The sequence below is a fragment of the Gavialis gangeticus genome, unplaced genomic scaffold (assembly GCF_001723915.1).
Source record: "Gavialis gangeticus isolate Ggan-Ray unplaced genomic scaffold, GavGan_comp1, whole genome shotgun sequence".
Taxonomy (NCBI): Eukaryota; Metazoa; Chordata; order Crocodylia; family Gavialidae; genus Gavialis; species Gavialis gangeticus.
This window is the reverse complement of record NW_017729022.1, coordinates 28784342-28799928: the sequence shown is the minus strand read 5'-3', so window position 1 is coordinate 28799928 and position 15587 is coordinate 28784342. Positions and strand designations below refer to the sequence as shown.

The 15587-nt window shown below is 41.2% G+C and overlaps 1 protein-coding gene across 1 annotated transcript in view; it reads left to right on the top strand.

Annotated features, from left to right (window-relative positions):
- The window catches only part of ZFC3H1 (zinc finger C3H1-type containing), a gene marked incomplete at its 5' end in the record, with an annotated part of 90274 nt that overhangs the window by 13002 nt on the left and 61685 nt on the right, over positions 1-15587 (top strand). Inside the window, 5 exons of the mRNA XM_019515784.1 lie at positions 6556-6975; positions 12482-12546; positions 12809-13004; positions 13230-13456; positions 14440-14563. Coding sequence (XP_019371329.1) covers positions 6556-6975; positions 12482-12546; positions 12809-13004; positions 13230-13456; positions 14440-14563 — 1032 coding nt within the window. The remainder of the gene's footprint in view (positions 1-6555; positions 6976-12481; positions 12547-12808; positions 13005-13229; positions 13457-14439; positions 14564-15587) is intronic.

The following is a 15587-nucleotide window of genomic DNA, read 5'->3' as shown; positions in this document are numbered from 1 at the left end:
CATCTTTCTCCTCTATTCCCTCACTCCCTCTCTCCATCCTTCTCCCCCCCCCCACGCCCAGTTTGTGCTTTCCCCAGGTGCGGGGGAGAGAGGTGCTGGTCTGGATGGGTTCAGTTCGGGGGAGGTGGTAGTCAGTCCTGTTAGCCTGAAGTCAGGCAGAAGGCAGGGTAGATAAGCATCTTACAGATTAAATGAGAGACAGAGAGAGCAAGCTTAGAGAAACCAACAAAACAGGCTTAGAACAAGCTTTTGTGAACTTGAGTTCATTTCACCAGGTGCTGCAAAAGGGCAGCTTGAAGGAGAGAACAGAGTGGAGGGGGTGATACAATAGGTGGGAAAGGGAGGGGGAGTGCAGGGAGAGGCAGGCTAGCAAAGAAACTAGAGGGACAAAGGTGTCACACAACCTGTAATCCAAGTAACAGGATAAGACTCTAGTCGCTGTAGTAATGGGATAATAGTCCTTGTAGCATGGGGTAAGAATGTGTAGGGGAGAATGGACAGCCTGTATGAAGGTATGCCTGTTTCAGCTAGTGCAGCATAGCAAGAAATGAACTGTAATGTTGATCAGAGGTGTCAAACAAAAGCCCATGGAGCTGTTCCATCTAGCCAACAAAGCCTGCTTGCACATGCAAGGCCTAATGGGCTGGCTCCCATGTGGCTGTGTTCCCAGCCTGAAAAAAAGAAGGCTATGAAGTCTGTTAGGTCTTGGTGAGGAAATGGTAATATGTCCAATTAAGCCATTTGTCCTGTCTGTAAACTCATTATAGCCTTTATTGGACTATAGAGGAGGTACTAAGGCGTCCATTTTTAGCAATGTCAAGGTTGTGTTACCAACTTGGTCATAGTTGTTGCATAACCCACCTTTCCTTGGGAGATGTGTATGTAGAGCTTGTTTCGTACACAGTTGTACCTAATATTGCAGGTAGCAAAGTCTTTTTTTGTATGTGAAGCCACACAAACCCTCGCTGTATTGGGCCACATTGCACATGGGGTGTAGGTTAGGCATTTTAGATATCAACATTAATTGTTCCTATCACAGCACAAATGGTAGGGCCAGGGAGAGAGTTTCTCTTATTCTGGGTTGCTTCATTCTGTGTCCTGGCCTAAAACTGGAAAATCACCCATGGCTGGCAATGAGTGTCAGCGGTCAATGCCACTGAACTATCACCCAGTATAGCTGCATCATAGCTTAAGTGGAAGCATAAAGAGAAATAGCATATAGTCAAATTTTGGAAATGGTGATTAAAAACTCGTTCCTAAGGTTTCTGATATAGTATAGGTTACAGTTTGTCCTGATTTTGTATCAGGGTGTTGCATTCATCAGGCGCTGAGTTGGATTTGCAGGGCCAGTGGCTGCAGTGGTTTAGCTGCCATGTGGTTTTGGTTGAGGAAAATAGGGAGAGTCTAGTGGCAGCTGCAGGACAGCACAGCCCCTGCTTGTCTTTCTGTTACCAGTGGTCATGCCCAGTGGGGCCTGTTGACCTTCCCAAGCCATGCCCCCAGTTACCACTAATCCACTCCGTAAGACTCATGTTTGACATCCCTGATCCACATTTCCAGTTCATATCTTGCTAAGCTGCGCTAGCTGAAACAGGTGACCAGCAATAGGCATGCTTTCCTAATAAAGCCAAGTGGTTGTGTTGGATAAATATGTATCAACAACTGCTTAAAGTGATACCTTTTATGTTATTTCAAGTCCAAAGATACTGTATTTACTCAAGTCCAAGATGACTTTGAAGTTAATGTAATCCTTCCCCCATAATGAGATTTTGTACATGGGAGATTATAAATTTGTTATAATCTTCCATGTATAGAATCTAACAAGAAGGCTGCCTTAAATTCTTCCCCCCAACCCTTCTGCGATGGGGAAAGCAGCAGTGGTGGGTGAAGGGCCATGCTTCTGCCCTTTGATCCCTTCCAATGCCTGCCCCTTGCCACCTGCCCTGATGTGCCTGTCTGCCCTTGTTGCCTGTCCCTTGCCCCTGCTTCCCACTGCAGCTTGTGCCCAACCTCTCCCCCCGCCCCCCATGCCTGTGTCTGTGCCTACCACTCCACTCCCTGACCCCTTCCTGCTTTACCTTCTGCTTCAGCTCTGGGGCACTGGGCCCCAGCCTGGCCCAGCCAGGGAGAAAGTAGCAGCAGCTCTCTGGCTGGACAGGATCAGGGCTGGAGGTACCAAAGTGGAAGCAGAAGGTAAAGGAGGGTTAGAGAACAGCTGGAGGAAGAGGAGCTGGAAGTGGGGAGCAGGCATGGGCTTGGAGGGGCAGTCTCCAGTATCCCCCAAGCTCCCTTCCCCTTCAAACATGCTGGTCCTGCCTAGGGCAGGTGGCACCTCAGCTTTGGATGTTACTTGAATCCAAGAGGAAGCTTTTTTTATTTCATGCTGGTTGGGGGAATATCCTTCTTGGATTTGAGTAAATACAGTGGTTAATTTAAGACTTTTCAGAGAGGGAATGTACACTGACAAAAAGCAGGTTTTGGTTAACTGTTTAGCTTGTCTGTGAGCATGTCTTAATCTTGTCAATATTTATACACAATAAAAGCCACGTTATCTGGCAATTTACAAGCCAGCATGCTCTATTAACCGGCATGCCGGCTTGTAAGGTAAAAGCGAAACCAGAAGTGCCCACTGTGCCACTTCGGGTTTCTCCGAGGGAAAGCAGCCTGTGCTGCCAAGCCCCCACAATAACCATTCTTTTTCCCTTCTGCCCCTGCGAGGGACAGGGAGGGGTGGCAGCAGGGATGGTGACGCACTGGACACGGCACGAGAGGTGGCCTCGCAGGTTACCCGCGTATTCTGTTATCCGGCACCCTGGATTCCCCATGGGAATAACAAGATTTTGCTGTAGTGCTTTTTATTCAAGGATGCTTATTTTAAAATAAGCAAGTCACATCTATTTGTTTTCCAAAGGTGGTGTAGTAAGATGCAGGTAGATCTGGAAATGAAACTTAAGCTTCCTAATTCCTGACCTTTACATCAGTAAAGACTAGAAAGTGGTGATTTTTTTTTTCTTGCAATTAATGTTTTGTATAGTAAGTACTGCAGAGACTCTAGATCAGCTTAGCAAAATTCACCTGGAATAGAAGCCAGTTTACTTAGATTTCCTCATGTTCTTTTAAAAATGAGCTGTCATTTCCTTCATCATACCCTACTAGGAAACTTATGTTGGTTACAGCTTGATTTTTAGTGTCAATTACCACCAGTTTTCAAAGTGTGTCATGCATGTGCAGCTTGATTTTTTTTTTTTTTTTTTCAGTTTCAAATACAGCCAGTTTTCTGTGTGCAAGTTGATTTTTAGTTTGAATTACAGCTAGTTTTCAAAGTGTGCATGTGCCTGGGTGTGAATGTTACATGCCAGTACCAGAAATGTAGATGTGCCCTCTACTAACACTTTCTGAGACTTAAAATCAGGAAAATAAATTAGTCTTGAGTGGTAGTCTATCCACAGATAAATTGTGACCTTATACTGTGGGTTTTTTGGGCGTGTCAGCAGTTTAATTTCTAAATTGTTAAAAGTTTCTTCAATTCATCTGGCTTTTGCACCTAAAATTAAAGCGCTTTGAAGAGAAACATCTGCAGCATGTTTTTTTTTTTATCTCGGTGCATTCCTGGCTGCTGCTGCCATCCTTAACATAATCTTAGGTAATACTTGTAGAAACAGTCTTAATTGTATTTTTTAAGAATTCAGCTTCACTCCTTTTGAATTGCATAGGAATCCTTTCATATTTTTCCTGCTTTGGTTTATCTATTAAAAACAACTTGCTCATTCTGATTTAGTGTTTCCTAATGGATCCAAAATAGTTAATATTAGTTAAATTTAACAGATTTCTATAAAGGGGCATACAAGATGACTCTTAGAAAATCAGTCTTAAAAATTGTCTGATAATGCCCCCAAATCAGTACTGTGAACAGATGCTTGCTTGATCCTCTTGATTGTAAAGATGGCAAAAGTTAAAAGTATGAATTTTCTGACTACCAAACTTCTTGTGGTTTAAGGTTCTCTGCAGCACAGTTATAAAGAAGTTTGATTTCTGTTTAAATGTGTACAGAACTTCAAGTAACAATAGGTGTGCCTTCTGTGGCTTCAAGCTTTTTTGACAGAGATTATCCAGATTAAATACTGTGCTGAGGGTTGACAAGTTATAGTAATAAGAAACATTCTCTGGAGTAAGCTAAACTGTTCTTGGAGGATATTTATCAAAGATTCTTTACATCTTCATGACCAAGTTGCTTGTGCCCATTTTGATCAAATGGGCTGACCTGACTTTGAAATGCTGTGAAGATAATTACGATTTTGAATAGACCCCATCTTTGAACTGAAAGAATAACTACAAAAATAAAATTGGTTGCACTTTAATTGCAGCTTGGATTTAGCAGTGGTCAGCCTCATTGGAGGGGCATCTCAAGTCAGTTGTCACAACACGTAAAGAAGGTAGAAACAGGTATTTTTTGTTTTGTTTTTTTCTGTTTAAATATAATTTATTAAAACTGAGACCAACAGAAGGTTTACTTAACTAGTTCAGGCTAGAGTGAAAGAAATTCTAATGTTAAAAACTCTTATGCTTACCAAGGCAGGCAGGGTTCTTTGGGTAGAAGTGATATCTTTTATTAGACCAACTAAGTAGTTGGAACAAAGTTATTTGCAAGCTTTTGGACACAGGTACCCTTCTTCAGACATAGGGAGACTCTGCTGTTGTTCTGAGATCTCCAAGGAATAAAAGAAGTTAAAGTGTGACAGGAGGTCAGTGAGAATATATGTGGAAATTAGGAAAACAAAGGGTAGAGAAGGGAGGGATGGAGGGCAATGAGGGGGAAATAATGGGTGAAGGAATGCAAAAGGTAAGCAAGGGAGATTCTGCTGTACTAATAATGAGTTCTCCAAGGTAGAAGGGAGGCAACCTGAAAAAGTAAATAGGGGGAAATTAGGAAAACAAAGGGTAGAGATGAAGGAAGGAGGGGGCAGGGGGTGGTGGGAAGTGTAAATGTTAAGTTCAGGCAGGTACCTGGTGAGTCAGATGTCATGCAGGTTGTAATGTGTCATAAATCCAATGTCTATATTGAGGCCATGATTTTTTTTTGTATCCAGTAGGTTTATGAAGTGCAGTTCGTAGACTTGTCTACAAAAGGTCTTTTGTAAGTTCCATTTGAGTATTAGAACTGAGAGAGATGGTGTGATTGTCTTGTGAGAAGTTTGCACCCATGGGTAATTGGATACTTCTGTAAATGTTGGGTATTCATATACTTTTGATTGATTGTAGTTATCTGCCACAGACCCTTTAGATGTAGTCTGTGGAACCTTGGGGTCCGCAGACCACAGCTTGAAAACCTCTGCTCTAGAACAAGAGTCAACTATATTTTGGAGTGGAGGGAGCTTTAAGGAAGCTTTGTTCTGAGTAGTGGTCACTTCCACCTTGGCTCATGCCACTGCAGTCACAGTTGCTGCTTTCCCCACCTTTGTTGCTGCTACTGTGGCTTCTTTACACCCCTCCCAGCTGCCAAAAGGCAGCAGAAGCCCCATGGCTTATAGGTTGCCGCCCCCTGCCTAGAAAAACCTTACCATATATGTACAACCCACTGTAAATTAGAACACTTTTTTCCTAAGTGGGTAGTGACTTCAGTTCTCCCAGTGTCATTCCTGACTTGTGTGTTGTCAAATCTTGAAGCCATGGCCTCTTCATGTGTTCCATTAATTGTTAATTATTCCTGTCTTTAGTCAATTTGTTGACTCACAATGGCTATATATCTTAACTGTGCTGTGGCTAGAGCTCAGTCTTTTATGGAAGGGTAAGCTGAGTCAGAATGAAGTTGTTAATTATTCAAAATTATAGGGGGAGTCTGTTGAGAATCCCAGAAGTCTGATTTTTACTACTTTGGTTTGAGCAAATTTAGCCATCGTGTTGTGCCTCTTCAGTATCTGACTCTGCAGTGTGGTTCTAGCAAAATAGAGATTGTACCTGTAGAGAAAGATATACTTATTTAGCAATTCAAGAAGCTGTAATAATAAACAGAAATCTGATAAATAAAAAGGCAAATTTTCCTTGTAGCTACAGAAACAAATCTAGAATAGTGTTCAGCAGTCTTTTACTGGCTGTAGGCTAGAATGACCCATGTTGGATGAGATGGGGGTATGTGGGCACCAGGACCTGCCCTTAGCTGTCGCTGCTCCTGGTGGTGACATGGGGAGAGCTCCTACCACAGCTAGCTCTTTTCCCCGCTGCTGAACCCCAACATCTGCAGGCCAGATCCGGCCCGTGGCTGTAGGCTGCCAACCCTTGATTTAGAAAGTTCTATGAAAGAAATATAAAGGGAGTTTCTGAGCAGGGTGGCAGACGTCACTTAACTGACCCGTGTGTTAATCTGGCCAATGTACTGGTTTATATATCATAACAGTGTATAAAGTAACAGGTATCTAGGTACCATTCAGTGTGAAATTGAAATGTGAGGTCACATTTTAATCTGTTCATAATGTTAATTATTGTTAATTGCATCTTAACGTCTGCCCTAGTAAGGGAAGAAATTGTATTAATCTTAGTTTTTCTTAACAAATAATTCAGCCAAAACTTTTGGAAGATCCCCATCTAGAAAACAGAGCTACTCATCTAAAAATGAAAACTCTGTGGATGAAAGCTTTGAGGACCTGCTTTTGAAATACAAGCAGATTCAACTTGAGCTTGAATGCATTAATAAAGATGAAAAACTTGCGCAGAATAACAAAGAAGAAACTGAGCATCAAGATGGTGCTGAAACTGCAGACACTGAGGACCAAGTAGCTGTAGAAGATGTCAGTATTACAAAAGATGCTATAAAAGAAGTATCTCCTGAGGAGAAAAATCAAGTTATAACCTTTCAGGCATTTGAACTGAAACCTCTCAGACAAAAACTGACTACACCAGCTGAGAGGAGCAGATTGAAAAAACTTAAAGATGGAACAAAACAACTGTCACAAAAATCTGAACTTGGAGAATCTAGTCAAGGTAACTATGGTATATTTCCCCATCTGCTTTAGCCTGCCAAAAGATCTTTCACATTTTACTAGGTATTTCAGAATATTGGACCTAGTAAGAATTGGAACATCTAGACATTTTAAATCTTGAATCTTTCAGTGTATTTTCAACGCCATAAAGATTTTGGGAGTTGGATCCAGAATATAAAAATTGTGATAAATGGCTTTATTCCATTTAGAAGAAGTTTTTGGGAGTGAGTTGTCTGTGCAGAGGGTTGAGGAAGACAACAAGACAGATGAGATGATTGCTTTTTAGTGTCAAAAGTTTAAACGAAGATGGTAGTGCTCCAAACATTTTCCATTTTAATGTTGTGGGGGGGGGAAGGATGTGGGCATGCTGGAAGGGAGGAACAGGCTGCTATCGGACCTAGACAGGTTACAAGAGTGGGCGGATGAGAATAGGATGGGATTCAACATCGACAAGTGCAAAGGGATGCACCTGGGGAGGAACAACCGGCACCATACCTGCAGGTTGGGGAACTCCCTTCTTGTCAGTACAGAGGCAGAAAAGGATCTTGGAGTCGTCATTGATGCCAAGATGAACATGGGCCAGCAGTGTGGGGATACAGTCAGGAAGGCCAACCGTACCTCGTCATGCATCCACAGATGCATCTCAAGCAGGTCCAAGGAGGTGATACTCCCCCTCTATGCGACACTGGTCAGGCCGCAGCTGGAGTACTGCGTCCAGTTCTGGGCACTGCACTTCAAGAGGGATGTGGACAACATGGAGAGGGTCCAGAGGAGGGCCACTTGCATGATTAGGGGACAGCAGGGCAGGCCCTATGAGGAGAGGCTACGGACCTGACCCTGTTAAGCCTCCACATGAGAAGGCTGAGGGGGGATCTAGTGGCCTGTTACAAACTAGTCAGAGGGGACCAGCAGGCACTGGGGGAGTCCCTGTTCCCCCAAGCACTGCCAGGATTGACTAGGAATAACGGTCACAAGCTGGCAGAGGGTAGGTTTAGGCTAGATATCAGGAGGCGCTACTTCACTGTCAGGGCGGCTAGGATCTGGAACCAGCTTCCAAGCGAAGTGGTGCTGGCTCCTACCCTGGAGGTCTTTAAGAGGAGGCTATGAACACCTTGCTGGGGCCATTTGACCCCAGTACTCTTTCCTGCCATGGCAGGGGGTCAGACTAGATGATCTGCTCGGGTCCCTTCTGACCCTACAAACTATGAAACTATTGTAAAGTAATGCAGAATTTTTTTAACAATATCCTTTATATGCTGGTTTTGATAAAAGGTCAGATATGGGTTTTAAGAATGATGCTTGGCCTGTGAACGCTAGTTAAATGGTTTGCTGGTGTTCCTATTAAACTATTTAATTCTGCTCCTCTACTGGCTGGGTAGTAGGTTTAATTTTGACAAACCCTAAACTGTATTTGTTGTTTTAAATCACTATTATACCATATGTTACTTGCTCTTCAAGAGAGAACACTCTCTAAAGCAAGGCCACTTCATTTTATTATTATTTTTAACTGTATTGATAGTTATGGTAGTATAAGAGTGGCGCTGTAGCCTTGTTGGTCCAGAAATTATGCTAGAGGCAAGGATTTTTAGGGTGACTATCTTTTATTGGACCAACTGTATAGTCGGGATGGACCTTTTGAATGCAAGACATTCTTCATCGTGTCTGACCAGAACAAACTTAGGTATAGCATAGTAAAAAATGTTTGAGTTTTGAGCATGATGCTGATGGCTGAAATCATGGACTTTTGTGTAACACTCTGTTTTTTCTACTGGTCTCCTTTCTAGCTTCCTTCTCATGAAGCTGTAGTGTACAGAGACACTGTGTTCCCTTTTCGAAGCTGAAAGTGAAGGATTCAAATTTGGTGGTGATCTTACTCAGTTTAGGGATTTGATATCTACATTAAGAATTTCCCTTTGCTGCAATATTGAGTTTATGTAGGGTGGGCAATGGAGAAATTAGGGAAGAGAGGTAAGAAAGATTCATGGAAGACATGGATTCAAAGGGTGGATGGAAAAGTGGAAGGCTGTTTTTAATTGTAGTAGAGCATAAAAAATGGATCTGGGAGACAAAGTAATAAGGGAAACTAGGAAGAGTGTAAAGGAGTGATTCATTAGGAGTAGGAAAAAATAAAGACTTTAAGAATTAAGAGTCTAGGATGAATATGTTTTTGAATAATGATTTGGTAGGAGGCAGGGAACCAATCAAGAGATTGAAAGAAGGGACTTGAATTGAAGTAAGAGTATGGAAAATGAATTTACCGTTTGGTATTAGATACGGGAATGAAAGAGGAGCAGTGGGAAGATTCAGAAGATTATCCCACTAAATTAACTGGAATGGTAAATAAAGATTGTGACATGACTTTGATAGTGGGCTTCAAAAAATGGTCAGATCTTGGTAGCAGTGGAAAAAGCTGTAGAATTTAGGAAGAAATAAATGTAAAGAGAATGTAAAGAAGAAAATGCAAAGGAAAAAATAGAGCTGTTTAAAAACCAAACAAGTTTTTAAACTAGAAAAACAAAGCTGGGCCTGGACGTACAACAGACTTACACAGGTGAAACTTATGTTGGTTGTGTATGTTGATGTAAATTACATTGGGATCCAGAGAAGCAAGGTGTGCAGCTCTGGTGGTTGCTGCATGCAGTAAGCATTGTGTGCAGTGCTTTTTCTCCAGCTGATGGAAGAATGGGTAAAATAGCCTGTCTGTTTTAAGTAAATAGCGACACCAGGATAAACTGTGAACACAAAACACCTGGTTTTACTATAGTTATTCCTAAGGTTATTTTAAACTGGATTTGAGTAAATTACATTAGTTGGGTCTCTGTCATGTCTGCTTTTTTATGTTTGTGTAAAGCCTCATTGTAGTACGTAAATATAGGTTGTACAGGCTCTGAAGGTTAGAAACAAGAATTAAGAACTCTGTTTTGTACAACGGTGCCTGTCCAACTTTGAGGTGGCTGGGGACGATGTGCTGCTTTAGTGCCCTGTGCCATGCCATGTTCCCCCTGCCCCCACTGCTTCATTGAGCTAGTGCCCCTGCAGGCTCCCCTTGGCACCCCTGGCTGCAGGCTCCCTCCATCCTGTGGGCTTCCCTTCCCACGCTTCAGTGGTGGGGGTAGGAAGTGGGAAGCTGGAGGGAGTGATGCGGAGCTGGGAGACCCCAGCATCAGAAGTAGGAGCTCAGTGAGGGGGAGCAATGCCCAGTGAGCTCTTGAAAGTCATGGGTAAACCCCTCCAGGATGGTATGCAGGCCGTAAGCTGCCAGTTGGACAACCCTGTTGCGGAACATGTGCTAGTGGTCCGAAAAAATACTGTATTCTTCAGATGTGTAACTCTTATTTTTAATTTATGCACAGCACTTAATTTAATGAGCTAAACACATTGCATAAAAAATTTAAAAGTAATAGATTACATAAACTTGTCGATGACCTTTTAATGACCAGTAGCCTATCTCTTACGCTAAAAAAAAACAAAAAAAAAACACCTCCCCCCCAAATTAACAATTATAATGCATGGTAATTAACTGCTTACCAAACAGAAATGGATTTTACCCTTTTTGCTAATATATATTAAAACCGTGGGTTCTGGTGCATTCTCAGGGGTACACATTCTGAAACAAGTGTTTAGCTAGGAGCTGCCTGTGGCATGGCTGTTACCCAAAGGTCTGAGAGCAGGACCATCCATTGTGGCTTGTTACTGAAAATTAATGAGTATCTCTTAAAATAATTGTACGTAGTTTGGGTTAGTTAGATGGAGAATTATAAACAAGAGTATTCTCAGGACTTGTGTGTGTTCATTTTAGTTGGAAAAAACTATTCTAAATTCCAGAAAAAAATGTTTGGTATTTTTAACCACTCCTGGGTCATTGTGGGCAAAGATTCTACAGCTTTCTGCAGGATACTCTAGAATGCTTTGTGGTCTTAGCCTGTTTTTCCTTTTATCTTCTCATCTGAGTTTGACTCATTTTTGGTGTTGATGACACCTGTTCCTATTTTAGTTGAATTGGCATGAAGAAAACTCTTAAAGATCATCGTTGATGCATGTTATGTGAAGAAATGTGATTAATTTATTTTGCTGCACATAAACAAAGCTATAGGTAAAGGGGATGGAAGCATCATTAATTCAATGCTGTTCTCAGATTATACAAGTTATGTTTCACTCGTGTTTATGATTGACCTTCTGCTTTGAAGCTTGGTAGTGTTAACAAGTTTATAACTGGGCTCCGCTGTTAACTTTCTTCAGGCTAAGTGAAACTTGTGCAAAGTTTTAGCACTGGAATCAGTATTTTAATTTCTTTGCTTTGTCACTGGCCTTGACAGAAGAAATCTGTTTAACCTATTTTTCATTTCTAAAGTGGTTTCAGATAGCTTTACAACCCCTTTCATGTGCTTTTTAAAACATTTTTATTGTGTTAGGCTTTGATTTGTGTAATAAGCCTTTCAAAGTGAGCATTTCAAAGTAAAGCATAGCTGGCAGCATTGCATTTCTCAATGTTTCGTGTGTGTGTCCAACAGTGCCTGAATGTACAGTGTGAGATGAATAGTTTCATTTTCTTGTTCTGTCTAGAAAAAATTTCCTTGGGACTCTTTGCCTTAGTATTTCTCCCTTTTTGGAAGGGAGGGGTAGGTGCTAAGGAAGAGGTGCTAATACTCGGCGCAGAAAGAAGTAGGTTGAATGTCAGTTTCTCTTCCCAGTTTGGAGTGCGAGTGGCCTTAATTGTAACATGTACATTCCCAAAGCATTTAATATGAGAGAGCGCATCTTGGAGATTTGTTGTTCAGTATGTTTTTTTCCCTTCTATTTGGTGCCTATACAACCGGTGGGCGGAAAAGTATAACAACAGAGGTTTCTGGAGAGTCTTAGGAGATATTAGGCTGTTTTATTGGGTTGTTTTTGGGTTTTTTGCTCAACCTCTCCCTGTTACACCTCTCTTCCCCTTCTTGGGCAACTGTGTGGGAAGTGTTTTCTTTTGGTGGTTCACTAGATTTGGATCTTAGTTTTAATTCTCTAAGATGCTGAGAACGACATGTTGCGATGGCCTGGGCTTCCTCAATTCGAGGTGGAGCCAACCAAGCTCAGCTGTGTACATAAGAAGGCTGATTGATTGTTACTGCTTCAGTAAAAGTGTCTGTCTTCTGGCAAGTGGTGCTTTTATTCCATTTATAATATAAAACAGGCTGGGTAACTTTAAAAAAAAAAAAAAAAGGAAAAAGGAGGGCAAAAGCATATTAAGATGGAAACTTACTAGAAGAACAAAATGGACTAATATATGCTCTCATACTATCACTTCTCAAAGTAAGATCAGTTATGCTAATTCTACTCTTCTGTATTTGAAAACTTGCTAGTGTCTGTAACAATCATCTTTATACTTTATTTCTAATATCTTAACTCAAATGCATTGGTAATGTGGATGATATAATGTGGCTTCAGATCTGCACATCATTTTCATGTAGTTCTGTGCAAACTGCAGTTTTGTTTTTTGTCTAAAAAGGTGTGGTTTTGTTTTAAAGGTGAAGAAGACAAAGAACAAACGTTAGTACGAAAGCTCAGCACTTCAGATGTAACAACTGAGAAGGTAAAGTGCTCTATGTCTGGAATATTGTACTTTGACGTCCCTCTAATTCCTCTTTATAAATTGTGAAGTCAGGTTACACTTTGTTTGACAGTATTACTCTTCAAAAACTGATGACGAAATGGATAGCAGGATTTTAATCTTATCGCTTCATTGAAATAAGACACTTAAAGATGTGTGGTTGTATATATTTTAAAGCCCTTTGTGAAATTGAAAAACGACACATTTAATGACTTTTAAATTGTCCTTTTTTTTTTTTTGCAAGAAGTTGCTTGATGAGGAGGAAGAGATGTCTGAATTGCAGCTTCGACTTCTTGCACTGCAGTCTGCCAGTAAGAAATGGCAGCAGAAAGAACAACAAGTGATGAAGGAAAGCAAAGAGAAATTAACAAAGACTAAAACTGTACAGAAAGTCAAAGTCAGTACAAAAACACATTCAACCAGAAAAACTAGCGCTCCAGGTAATGTGCTTAGTATTATTGAAGTGACTGGCAGTATTAGGTATTCTGATGCCCAGAATGTGATATCTTATGTCAGGTGGCTGATGATAGTTGTGGGTCTTTATCACTACATTGCATTTGTACAGCACCTTTCATCCTCGTCTCTTAAAACTTGTTAAGAGTAGCCTTTGGGGACCTGTGTGCTCATCCCTGGAAGTTGTTAAATACATTTATTTTTATTTAAAGCTAAGCAAACTTTGAAGAAACAACAAACAAAGGCATGGAAAAAGGTGCAGCAGCAAAAGGAACAAGACAGACGTCAGAAGGAAGAGGATATGAGAAAACAGGAGGAGGAGGAGGAGAGAAGAAAAAGAGAAGAAGAAATCCGAAAAATTCGAGACCTTTCAAATCAAGAAGAGCAATATAATCGGTTCATGAAACTTGTTGGAGGAAAAAGAAGGTCAAGAAGCAAGGTGATACAGAATGGTTTTGTGATACTGCATTGGATAAACATGTTCATATCTGAGATCCATGATTTTGGTAAATAATGGTTTAGTGAAGTATAGAATTTGGATCTAGGAATTTATTTTAATCCTGATCTGACAGATACTCCTCTGTGGGTTTGGTCATGTCACAACTTCTGCATAAATTTTATATATCTGCAAATAAGTGATAGGTAAGTGTTATTTCAGAAGTACTTAATGTAGTTCTGGCTTTATAGCCCTGAGAATACCACATTGTAGCTGAATTTTAAAATGGCTCTTTTGGATGCCAGACTTGGTAATCAGCATTTTCCAAAAAAGAGCTGAACTGCAGAAGCACATTTATCGGTGAACAGAGTCAAGTGAGTGATCAGAAAAACAGCTGTTACATTAGGATTTAATGCTGTCTAACTGTCTTTCCAGAATGTAGAGGGATACCTAAATGCAAACCTCTGAAAACTAGGAATATAGAATTGTCAATATCTAGTGTATCACTTCTATAACCTTGTCTCTGTCACCCTGGAAGTGACAGTAGACGCTGAAACAAAACCAAGTTCCGTGCATTGTTCATGTCTGCATTTACACTGATGTTCACGTCGTGTCATGCAGCCTCTGTGTTGTATTGTTGAGTTTGGAGTTTTGGTAAACAGATTATATTTTCCTTGTGTGGAATTGTGCGCTGTACGCCATTTATGGTCCAATCAGATCAAGTAATGTATTTCTAGTACTCTTTCTTGATTAGACCAGTAGAGACGGGGTTTTTTTCCTGGCCCCCTTTCCAAAAAAATGTTGTTCGAAACCTGTTCAGTCTCTACTTGTAGTTACAGGGAGAAAGTTATGACTTTACCTGTTAGATTTCTCTTCTTTCTTCCCAAGTGGAACTTGATTAAAAAGGCAGTTAGCAATATTAGGATGACTTCAAAGCAAATAAAAATGATTTAAAATAATCTGACTTGCACTTTTTGTATGCTTAGTCTTCAGATACAGACTTGAGACGGTCCTTAGATAAGCAGTCTACTGATAGTGCAGGAGGGATTTATCAGTATGACAACTATGAAGAAGTTGCCATGGATACAGACAGTGAAACAAACTCACCAGGTAAGACTGACGCTCAATTTCTGACCTGGTTGGAAAGGAAGAATGTTAAAAAGGGTTAAATATATTATATATGTTCTGTTATTTATTTTGTATATTAGTGTGTAATATGAGCAGTCTTATCTCGGGAGGAAGTGATCATTCTAGCAAAGAGGCTGAGTGAGTAATACCATGCATAGGGATTTAGAACCGACTCACAAGCATGTACTTGTGTGTTAAATAAAACCTCGTGAGGGCAGGGGTACATTTTTACTAAGAACAACCCTTTTGGAAAATACTTGCATTCACAGTGTCATAGACTCATAGATAATTAGGGTTGGAAGGGACCTCAGGAGGTCATCTAGTCCAACCCCCTGCTCCAAGCAGGACCATCCCCAACTAGATAATCTCAGCCAAGGCTTTGTCTAGGTAGGTCTTAAAAACCACCAGGATGGAGATACGACAACCTCTCTGGGTAATCTATTCCAGTGCTTTACTACCCTCCCAGTGAGAATTTTTCCTAATATCTCACGTAAACTTCCCTTGCTGCAATTTGAGACCATTGCTCCTTGTTTCATAGATTTCATAGACATTAGGGCTGGAAAGGACTTTGGAAGATCGAGTCCAGCCCCCTGCCCCAGGGGTAGTAAGTGAGCTGATGTCATAGAATCCCAGCAAGAAAAATATCCAGGTTTCTTTTGAAGGCATTCAAAGTAGGTGCTTGAACCACCTCCAGTGGCAGGCCATTCCAAACCTTGGGGGCTCGGACAGTAAAGAAGTTCTTCCTTATGTCCAGCCTGAAACGGTCTTGCAGGAGTTTATAACAGTTCATAATCCCTTGGGGCGCTCTGGTGAACAAGCGTTCCCCCAGGTCCTGGTGAACCCCCCTTATAAATTTATAGGTGGCCATCAGGTCGCCCCTGAGCCTGCGCTTTTCCAAGCTAAAAAGTCCCATGGCTCTCAGCATCTTGTCATAAGGTCTGTTTTCCTGACCTCTGGTCAAGCGCATGGCTGTCCTCTGGACTCTCTCAAGCTTCTCCACATCCTT